The sequence below is a fragment of the Triturus cristatus genome, chromosome 7 (assembly GCF_964204655.1).
Source record: "Triturus cristatus chromosome 7, aTriCri1.1, whole genome shotgun sequence".
Taxonomy (NCBI): domain Eukaryota; kingdom Metazoa; phylum Chordata; class Amphibia; order Caudata; family Salamandridae; genus Triturus; species Triturus cristatus.
In genome coordinates this window covers 663339718-663351247 of record NC_140590.1, presented here as the reverse complement: position 1 = coordinate 663351247, position 11530 = coordinate 663339718, and the positions used below count along the sequence as shown (strand labels likewise).

At 42.7% G+C, this 11530-nt stretch overlaps 1 protein-coding gene across 5 annotated transcripts in view; it reads left to right on the top strand.

Moving 5' to 3' along the window:
• Positions 1 to 11530, top strand: part of LOC146810317 (ATP-binding cassette sub-family A member 10-like) — a 1555322-nt gene that overhangs the window by 1465035 nt on the left and 78757 nt on the right. For all 5 annotated transcript variants that reach the window (XM_085617313.1, XM_085617310.1, XM_085617311.1 and 2 more), the window contains 3 exons: positions 284 to 471; positions 1143 to 1218; positions 7392 to 7486. In XM_085617313.1, coding sequence (XP_085473439.1) covers positions 284 to 471; positions 1143 to 1218; positions 7392 to 7486 — 359 coding nt within the window. The remainder of the gene's footprint in view (positions 1 to 283; positions 472 to 1142; positions 1219 to 7391; positions 7487 to 11530) is intronic.

The following is an 11530-nucleotide window of genomic DNA, read 5'->3' as shown; positions in this document are numbered from 1 at the left end:
ATACATAGCCAATCTTCTTTAAACTCTTACTCCTACCATTTACTGATGGTGAGGTAAAGTCTGGCGAAAGCCATGTCCACATCAGCAGTAGCTACTAACCAAGGAAGCCTGTCTGATTACGGTAGCAAACATGTCTATATATGGTTGTTATTTTTGCGCCAATGAAAACTAAACACTGCACATGGTAAAATATGCATGTAATACCTCCAAATGAGAGTCTGTTTCTCAAAATATTTTAACTGTATGCAATTGTAGCTTTAAGTGAAATGTGATATGTTTGCAGGTGCTTCTGACAGAGCTCCAGAATGCTCCCACTTCCCAGAGGGAGAGATACACTGAATCGGCGGGGTTTCTTGGGTATTGCCCTCAAGAGAACGCCCTATGGCCTGGGCTAACCGTGGAGCAACATTTGGTGGTCTACGCTGCTGTAAAAGGGATGAGGAAAGAGGATGCAGCGGCGGCTATCAAAAGGTACAGTTTGAGGTAGCATTATGCCTAAGTGGCAGTGGCCAATCAGATGAATATCTCCCTGTCCCACTTGCAAATGGGTAGGATCTGGTCTGAGAAACTGAGTAATGAATGATGCCAACCGGAACAACTGGATCTCTCTATGCGTTACGAAAATTGTGGTATTTTATATGTGTATTAGACAATTCAGAGTGAACCAATAAATGATGTTGTTATAGAACATATTGAATCTTCATGTCAGAAGAAGAACCCATCGAAAGGCATCTGTGCTGATCGTTTAGGTTTTGCAAATTTCCTCATTCAAAATGGGCTGGTTTTCCCGCATACTGGAATTACCAATATGTCTGGTATGGTTAAGTCCTGGGATAGGAAAAGGGGTACTGGATTGAGAGCCTTAGATGGAAACCAAGGTCTGTAATATAATAGAATGATTGGCATGCTTAAGAGCACGGAATAAGCAATGTCCCTCTGATAGAACGAGGAGGTAACATAAAGCCCAGAATGGACGTAGTCAAAGGGAAAAGGCTTCTTCTAAGCAAGCATTTTGCTCACTTTCATTTCCTTATTAAATTAACAATAATATGTTGGCAGCTAAGGGAACCGTATTGGAAGAAAGCTGAAAGACAAAAATAAGGAAATGTATAAATGTGCTCCCTATTTTATTTTTGATACAGAGTGACTGATGCGTTAGAGCTAAATGAGCACTTAAAGACAACAGTGAAAAAACTCCCTGAAGGTATAAAGAGAAAGGTAAGAATAAATCAAAATGGTTAACAGCTGACAGTAGTGTAAATTACCCAGTATCATTAGGATAGCGTAAGTATAATAATAATATGTATTTGTAAAGCATGAACATATCAGCTCTTTAGGGATTTCAAGGCCCTGGGGACCGTCGGGGAGCCTTGGGGGCTCATTAGGATGTAGTGCGGATCGCCACCGCCCGCATAGCGGAGGCGATCCGCCCTACATCCTTCCCCGCCCGCCACCTATTTACCACCCGCCATATTAGTATGGAGGGGGTACCGCGGCAGACGGGAAGACCGTCCGACGTTTTTCCACCCGGTCGACAAGTCGACCGGGCGGAAAAGGGTTTAATATGGTGGCAGTGTCTGCTAGACACCGTCAATCAAATAAGGAGACACTGTTCTGAAAAAGTGGAGGAAAGAGGAAACAGAAATAAGTATGTAAATACAGTCCTAGGCTAGATGGGACCCAGGTGTCGAGGGGGAAAGCAGTGCTTTTCTCTTGTTGCCCTCACACACCCCAAGAGGTGTCATGCTTCATCATCGGGCGTTTTGCTCCTCATCGGGCCGGCGCTGCAATGCCCTACGGGTCCCCCGAAGGGTCACTTTGACGGAGATCTTTTTAGAGAAAACGCTGTCTGGTGCATGCGGTGTGTCGTATGGGTCCTACAAATAATGGTGGTGCAGTAGTGTGTGTGACGTGATATATTAAAAATGTCTAAGGGTAGCTTAAGGGATATTGTTTAATAAAAAAAGGTGGGGTTGATACCCTTGACAGTCTGAAAAACCCGTAGGTTAGGTGTTACCCCGGTGGGTTTAATGTCCCAAAAGGTAACTACAATGTGGTCAATGTGGTCGACATGTTTCGCACCCCTGCGGTCCAACCGGATCCGTGGCGCTTCCTCAGGACCAACTAAGAAGTGAAGTGTGCGTGAATGTGATCTGAGGGATATTTCCCACAGTGTGTATCCGGGCGTACAAGGTCGAAGTGACCCTGCTCTCTGTTCTGTCAGATTTAAGATCGCTCCTGGATATTGCCTAAAGCTAAGAAGAAAGGTGCTCCATAGAGTAGGGGACGAGCGTTCACACCTTCTTGGGAGTTTTGCTCTGGTGTGGCTTCTTACGAACTCACCACCGTTATTTGTAGGACCCATACCACACACCCGCATGCATCAGACGGCGTTTTCTCTAAAAAGATCTCCGCCAAAGTGACCCTTCGGAGGACCCGTAGGGCATTGCAGCGCCGGCCCGACGAGGAGCAAAACGCCCGATGATGAAGAATGACACCTCTTGGGGTGTGTGAGGGCAACAAGAGAAAAGCACTGCTTTCCCCCTCGACACCTGGGCCCCATCTAGCCTAGGACTGTATTTATATACTTATTTCTGTTTCCTCTTTCCTCCACTTTTTCGGAACAGTGTCTCCTTATTTGATTGACATAGATTACACACGGAGCACAGACACTGGACCATAACAGCTCCTGGTCCCCCCCCTCTCTTTCTATATAGTCTGCTAGACACCGCCATCCATATTAGCATGGGGCGGAAACATGCCTTTCCGTGGTGTCAACAAAAGTTATGCGGAATTCTCTTCTGGGGGCCCGTTGCGGGCCCCCAGGCTATTGGGGGATGCACATGGGGGTATCATGGGCATGGTGACAGGCACCTCGCGGTTCCTATCACCTTGTGCATGACAATGCACGCAGTGCATTCCCAGCATTGTGGTGGGCGGTGCTGTGAGCACCGCCCACCAAAATGCTGGGAATGGAGGATGCCACCGCCGCGGTGGCATCCTAATCGCCGGTGCGGGTCCGCTGCACCACTGAGGGCCGGTCCCAGCACCGCTAGGGTGGCGGGCGGACGGAAGTCGGCCTGCCATCCTAATGGACCTCTAAGTGAGCTATTGCCCAGAGTCACATGATGCTGAGCTGAGCTGTCACAGCGCTGGGATCGAACCGTGAGCCCAGGGCCAGACTGACTACCGGGCGTTTTGGAATGCTGCTGAGCTGGGGGCTGATTTCGTTGATGGGGGCCTGCGTGTACTGAACGAAATTCGTTTTGCTTTAGTTATTTCGAAGTACACGCAGGTCTCCATTTACGAAATCAGCCCCCACCGCAGTGAAATCAGCCCCCTGCTCGGCAGAATTCCAAAACGCCCGGTAGTCAGTCCGGACTTGGGTGAGCCCTGTGCTCTGGAGTCAGTCGCTTTTGCTGCTGCGCCACACCTCTCCCGTCAAGTGACTTTATATGGCCTCTTATCCCCTATGACATCGCTAGATGTGTCCTTCTGTTACCTTTAAATAGGGTATGGATCTAGTAATTTCTGACTGCCCTCAGGCCTTTCGACCTGAAATTTCATACACCTGTCATGATCATACATTCTGATAAATCCACCTCACTAACTCCTCTACTTACCAGGGAGTGTAATTTTTTGTAACCACAGTTCTAATTTCATCTCAGAATTTCAAAGTTCAAAACCACAATGTTTTCACAATTATTATAAATGATGGCACACCCCTTGCTATAACCCTGAAGAACGGTAGAAAGGAAAAGTGGTGACTTTTTTTCTAGTTAAAACACCTTTAAACAAAATACTAAATACTGAATGTTAATGTCCATTTCTTCATTACCTTTACATAAATGCATGTCACATGAATTAAAAAAAGAAGCCTACATCTGTAACAGAAGGACTGCTTATTACAGGAATTATGGTATTTTTCAGTCAAAACCCAACTCACTCGATCTAAAACACATGATAATTATTTCTGGCTGATTCTGTGACTCGAACTTTTCAATATAAAGAACACTATCATCTACTTTAATTTAAGAAAAACATTGAGTACGGTGGCAAGGAAGGGTATTGAATAAAATGGTAAATGACATTGTGGAAGGATAGCCGCAAGATTAATGTGCATCTTATTAATAATTCCATTGACTTTTATTGAGCCCGTTTCGTTTTGGTCCTATCAACAGCGGTTTGCAATTTAATCTACTCAAGCTTGAATTCTCAGCAGGTAGCCATACAACTTAATAGCATTTAGTGTATTGCTATCAGCTGTTTGGGCAGATCATCAGACTTTAGTTGGTGCGTGGAACATAATTACCTTCGTTTTGTAAGGTTAGATAATATTACTACGGAAACACCCTCTACTCCGGAACCACAGCCAAGCTACAGAAAAGACTCTAACGCATCCAGAACGCCTCCGCCCAACTCATCCTGGACATCCCCCGACGCAGCCACATCTCCGGCCACCTGAGGGACCTGCACTGGCTCCCCGTCAACAAGAGGATCACGTTCAGGCTCCTCCCCCACGCACACAAGTCTCTCCACGACCTGGGCCCCAAGTACCTCAACGACCGCCTGACCTTCTACACGTCCACCCGCCAGCTACGGTCTACCAGCCTCGCCCTCGCCACCGTACCACGCATCCGAAGAGCCACCGCCGGAGGCAGATCCTTCTCCTACCTGGCGGCCAAGACATGGAACTCCCTCCCCATCCACCTTCGGCTGACCCAGGACCACCACGCCTTCAGGAGACAACTCAAGACCTGGCTGTTCGAGCAGTAGCGGACCCCTTCCCCCAAGCGCCTTGAGACCCTTCCGGGTGAGTAGCGCGCTATACAAGTGTTATGATTGATTGATTGATATTACACAAGATGACACAAGAGAGAAATCGTGCAGTAGTCTCCTAATTTTCTGGTAAGAGAAACCAAAGAAATCAAGTCTAATCAGTATATTATCTGTTTCAAATGAATCCTCCGCATTTCAACCTTTGAGGTTGTTATTTATCTGAATGCAAATAGAAATGACTGCATTACAATGCAAAAAGTTGAAGTGACACTGGGCATATCTGGCTTTTTGGCCTTCACGTTATCATATTCCCCACCACTTTCGATTACGACCCTAGCAGTCAGGGTGTGCCAAGTTGTGTAGTATAAAGGCTCACAACTCTGTAGAACTGCTTTTGAAAGTATGGGCAATAATGCACTGTGCTGAACTATTGACAACGTGAAAAAAATATTAGGGGCAACTGATCGCGGGGTCTGGCCTCAGTAGTCCACTACCCAAAAGCCATCTAACCCATTGAAAAAATATGCCCAAGGCAGGTGGCTACCTGCGCACTCACCTCGAATGCTTACATGGTCACACACACCCTTTCAAGTGCCACATCTACACGACCTGATGTGGCTGTTTTTCTCAGCACCAACCAGTGATTTGAGTAGGTGCTGCACTACAGTCATTCCTATTCCGTTTGTTGCTGCAGGATGGATTTCCCTTGGACGTCCCGGTGAAGGAAATAGAGAAGAATCTTTGCTATGCATGCACAGGCACGAAACATAGGAAACACTGGTCACTTTTAATAGCTAAAATATGTGTCACTGTCATCAGCTATGCTTGCGTACCAAAAGCTTTGCGGAACCCATGCTCAGCAGTAGTCACAGAACAGATAGGCATTATTGATATTCTAAACTAAGAAGAGAGTCCCATACCCCAAAACAAAAATGCCAGAGCCAAATAGCTAACCGTAATAAATGTTTTTCTGCACCCTTAATGAACCAGATGCAATTACAAATGTTGTAAATCATATTCCAGATCGGATTACATATCAAAGGAACCTTATCGGTTTGACAGAAATTAATATGAATGTAGTACTTTTATGTGTTATTTGTTAGTATAAATATTTTGCAGTGATTGGCATTGCATGTGGTGTGCAATTATGGTTTGCATGGTTGTTGTGTGCATAATGAAATTAGCTCCTACTGCTAACTTGCAAATGTTTCGGTTTTATTGGTTTTAATTTGTAATCATAACTACACCTTAACTGTAGATTTATATGTGAATTTCTGAAGTTTCTTTAAACATGCATTGAAGTGTTACGACCAAAGATAACTATAACTTTACTTCAAACTTTGTTTTTTCCAGTATTTTTGTTATCATTAGCCAAATGAAATGTTCTCTGCACCCAACCCTCTGCAGGTGACCAACAACCGCTGTGCACAAGCTCCCGCCAGGTACTGCATCCAAACCTATGCAGGCAGCCAGTGGTTGGCCACAGGGAAGCTCCTCCGGCTGGTCCAGCAGCTAAGGCTCTGCGGTCAGTCAACTACGGCTGTTCCTGGCCTTCAGCTGTGCGCAGAGCGGTGAAGGCCTTAGGGTCTGGCAGCAAGTCAAACCCTGCTCTAAACCCTCCACAGGTTGCCAACACCCACATCGCACAGGCTTTGTGTGCAGGGGGTGGAATTCCTCAATACCCTGCAACCAGCACTCTGCAGGTGGCCCCTACCGGCAGTGATGGCCTTTGGTTGTGCACAGAGGGGTTGGCCTTAGAGCCTGACCACCAAACCCTGTACAGACAGCCAGATCCCAGTGCTCGCAGCTTTTTGCCCATTGCTAAGTTTGGTGTAGTTCAGTTCAGCTGTGTTGTCTGTATCAAGGAGCAAAGAATGGTGTAGGAGTTAAGAACGGAAATATCACTTTTGGGACCAACCCGATTTTTAGGCCCAACTTGGAGTATCTGTACGAAACTTGAAAAAAACAAAGGTTATAGGGAAGCTATAGTTAGGTGAAAATGCCAGTTAAAATATACCAACTCATGCCCTAAATGATCTATAACTCACGCCCCGCCCTGCACAGTACTGTTATCAATGATGTCATTTCAAATGTTGCACTGATGCTATCAATGTTGTCATAGAACATGTCATGAGTGATGTAGTATATGAGTTTATTAGCAGTGCATGGTGAGGGTGTGAGTTATAGTTTTTTTTGTGGAAAGTTTAGTGAAAGAAACAGTGCCAAAGTTATTAGCAAACCATTCAATGCTTTCCCTATGGAACCATGGTCCTAACTATAGCTACCCAATGGTGACCGCCACTAAACACTGGGTAATTAATATTTTTTTAAAATATTTTAATATACCTATGCTTACTATTGTTTGTAGAATCATCTACAAAATATATCAGACATCATACTCTGGGGGTGAGGAGTCTGGCATTCCGGGTGCCCAGAACACTAACTGTGCATGTTATAGCATTTCCTGGGAGGTGCAATGTTTAAATGAAGAAGCCAAGTATTTATGGAATCCGAACCGCTTTGTCTGTGTCAAAGTGCTTAAAAAGACTTAACCACACACTACAGAAGCTCAACTAACAACATATTTAAATTATATCTGTCTTTGTTTTTAGTTGTGTTTCGCAATAAGTATGCTTGCTAACCCCCAAGTGGTGCTCCTGGATGAACCTTCAACTGGGCTGGATCCAAAAGGCCAGCAGAGAGTGTGGTGAGTTATATGAAGAGACTTTGAGCCCATGGAGACATGTTAATGGTTTAGGTCGAGTTGGAGAGAAACATGCCTCTCGAGTTGATACCTTTTCTTTGAACTGAGTAGGTGCACTATGCTAAAAATATTATTGATAATGCATAGACTGCACAGATTTAATGAAAATTCCTCTCTAATAGATATTCAATATGAACTTAGAAAATATTATTGAAAACATATTTTTTCAAATTTCATGTCCAGTTCTGATATTCACTACTTTTACACAGAGCGCTTTTCAAGGCTTCAGATCCTCGAACAATGTTGTGTTCAGAACATGCCTTGCTTCCATTACTGGCTACGTCTTTGCCTTGATGGTGACAGTGTGTGCCATATTTCAAATCGAGCAGGATATCCTTTCTTGTTTCACTCTACATGTTTATAATGGGAGACAGAAGACACATGTGTTATAGGACAAAAGGCTCTAAATTTTCTGCTAAAATTGTGATGTCATCTTATGGTAGGCTCAGTGGCAGATGGCGAGCTTTTAAAATGGTGGGGTGTAAATACCTACCTCAAATTACAACAAGTGACTGAAGCAAGCAAACTAGGGTGAGTCCAGGGCTGATTAAAAAAGTTGCATTAGTGAATTTTCACAAAAGTTCGCAAAAAAGCTGCAAGTTCCGAAAGTGCACACTTTAAATTTTCCAATACTTTCAGGGTGTGCCAAGCACGACTGATCCTTGTGGAAGACTGGATTGTTCAACTCTCCCATTAGAAGAAGTGGAAAATAATTTAAAAACTGTACATTTTTCCAACTAAATGTCCAGAACATTTTCTAAAAAGCATAATTTACAGGCAGTTAAAAATGCAGGGTATATAATTTCATTTAGCCTATCATTTTTCAAAATGTTCATAGCATTCTTTGTAACTTGTACACTGTAAATGAGAAAGTTAAAGACAAATCTTGCAGGATCTTATAGCAGTACTACTGCTCAAGTTATACTTGAATTATCTGTTCAGACAAAAATTAAGCCACACTATTCTTATAGACCCAAACATCAGACAGTAAATTGAATTGAATAAATGTATTGTATAATTAATTAAAATCATTACAGAAGTAAAAAAACAGGTCAATGTGCTATCTGCTACATTAGGAATTTAAAATGTTCTTACAAACAAAGGGCATGTATTTAAGAAAGTGACCAGTTAATTGTGTGTCTATTCAATTTAAGCAGGCTATGAGTGCGTCTCAATATCATCTTATGTTGAGCTTTATGAAGATCGGTGTAAGCCAGATTCTTCTTAAAGCGATCAGGCCTTCACAAGTGCATACTATGTTTATGCAATTCATTTACCGTTGCACAAAAGCAACAGGTGGAGTCAGGCTCTTCGTACCGTCCATTATAGCAATGGCCTCGTAGTAAAATTAAGCCGAACCACATTCTTATCAGATACCTTTTTGCTTTATGTGTGTCAGTAAATCCTGATACCTTTGTGTTTTCTGGAATTTGTTGGATGGTTCAACCATACAGATGTGACTCCTTACATTAGCGCTAAGCTTGTCAACTTAATGAGATAGCAGCTTTGTTTGTTTTTTGATCAATTTTCCTGTTTGGGAGTTTTGAAGCCCATTGTTCCATATCTCCGCAAACTGAAACTAGTTCAAAGTTTCACATAGAAACATGGTCCAAGAGGTCATTTAATTGGTTAAGAGTTGCCTCAGTAATGCTTTCAAAGTGTTTGATGGTGAGTTTCTCATCTTCGCACTGTAGGACACAACTCCAGCTTGAAGCTCATATGATTGTTTTGTTATGTTTAAACTCCAATTGCACCTCAGCCTGCGATGTACTTTTGGGCAGATGAAATACTATTCTGTTGGCTCGACATTGTGTTAATACAGCAATTTAAAGAGCTTTTCAATGAAGGATATCAGTAACAGTGAGCATTAATCTGCGACAACTCACAACATTGATCCTGTGTTTGGCCCTGACATCTTATTGAATACTTGCATAAAGGTATTGTTAAGGGCCAACAAAGCCCTCTTTACTGCTGCTTGTTGGGTTGTATAACCTCTCCCACTCTCTGAATCAGACACCTAGATATTTATATCTATTCGTTCTATCCAGGTTTGTTCCCTTCTGAACTAGGAACCTTTTTTGATCACATTGTGGCCAAAAATCACTACCTTACTTTACTTTTGTTTATCCCCAGGCCCGGGTTGCTTTTGTGGCAATATTGATTCTGCCGTTAAGGATCTCTGTAGTTCGGGCAGAGGTCTTTTCCATTATGACGTGCTGTCTGCATATTGCGGGAAGTTTACCTTGTGGCCCTTAATTATGGGGAAATGGGGCTTGTGGAGAGGAACTGCGAGAGTAAATCGGAGTTGAATAATGACGGTGCTAAAATGCAGCCTTGCTTGAGGCATTTTTGTGTAGATCTTCACTGACATAATTAGATGTGAAGATAGCCTTGTTTAAACCTGTGTGTCGGTTACCCATGCTCATAATCACTTTGAGGAGCACTGTGTTGATGCTCCAGTTTCCCAGTTTGCTCAATAACATTTTGCTATCATGTGGTCAAAAGTTGTTGTGAAGTCTTTAGAAGCTTCATATAGCAGAGTAAATTAGGAGAGATAGAGCAAATAAGTTAGTCTTGATGTTTTACAGAAACCAGTTTGGATCAGGGGGATTAACCCTGTGTTACACGCCCAATTTGCCAAACTGTTATGTAAGAGTTTGGCAAAGCATTTGCTCTCTATATCGTGTAGTGCTATCTTGCGGAAATTTGTTGGGTAGGAGAAATTGCCCTTTTTATGTACAGCAATGTGTACCACAGAGTGATAGTGATAATAAAATAGAAGGTGTTATCAAGATATATTTTAAAATGTCTTCATATGAGTCAGACAATATGAGCCATTACAAATATGTAGTCTGCCACATAAATACAACATGAAAAATGTCTTCAAAAAAGCATAATTATTTACACCAAACTGAAAGAAAGAAAGGCATATATTTTAGCAACCGTCTTAACAGTACAGTGAGAAAACAATGTATGCGCTCGACGCAGGGATGACCATCATTTAAACAGGGTCAAGAGAATGTCATCAGAAACAGGTTTGTGCCTTTTTATCCTTCACAGTGGATTGTTATGGCATTCCTCGGGACAAATCATTTTTTTCAATTTAAATTCATTGCAGCATATATTGCATTGATTGGTGGTGATTTTGTGGTATCCTTATTGCATCTGTTCAGGTTCATGGTGGATCATGTGGGAAAGGAGAGTTTCAATAACCACCACATGGTTTAATTTAAGAAGAACAGAAACAATACAAGGAATTGCAAGGAAGAAGAATTTTGTGTTTCCTACGAACAATAACATTCTCTGAATAGATAGTTAATCTAAGAACTGACCTTTCAATTAAAATATATAGAAAAATTATGCTCACGTTGAGCTCTCCAAGAAAGAGTGAATAATGTGTACCTTATCTCAATCGTACCTCTAAAGTTAGATCAAAGCATTGGTTTGAAATCCACCAGATGGGACCCTAAACACCAGCTTGTCATTTTTTAATAAAGCTCACATTTTATAATTAAAGGCAATATTTTCAATATGGATAAATAATCTTATTTTTTCAAACAAAAGGTTATCTTTTGCATGAAAAAGCACAGTTTTTATTGCAAAATAATAGTTTTCATTTTCACTAAATTCCATGGTGTCAGCTTGTCAATACATTACTTGTTTACATGTGCTACATGCACATATATACAACTGCCTGTGAGCGTGGTGATTCCGCGGGCTGGAAAAGCAGGCAAGGAGGCCGTATATAGTGTGCAATAGTCTACTTTTATTGTGCCCAAGGCACTCCGTGCAACAGGAAAGTATACAGTTCCGAAACAGGAGGATAAACTAGAACCGATGAAGGGTCCGTCTGTCGCTGTCGTCTTCGCTGGAGCTCCCCTGACGTCCAGACCGTCGTCGTCGCCCGCAGGTAGGAGGGTGGATGGGTACCTCGGAGGGCAGTAAGACAAAAACACAGAGAGAGCCGTTAGTCCTGCTGGCGCACTA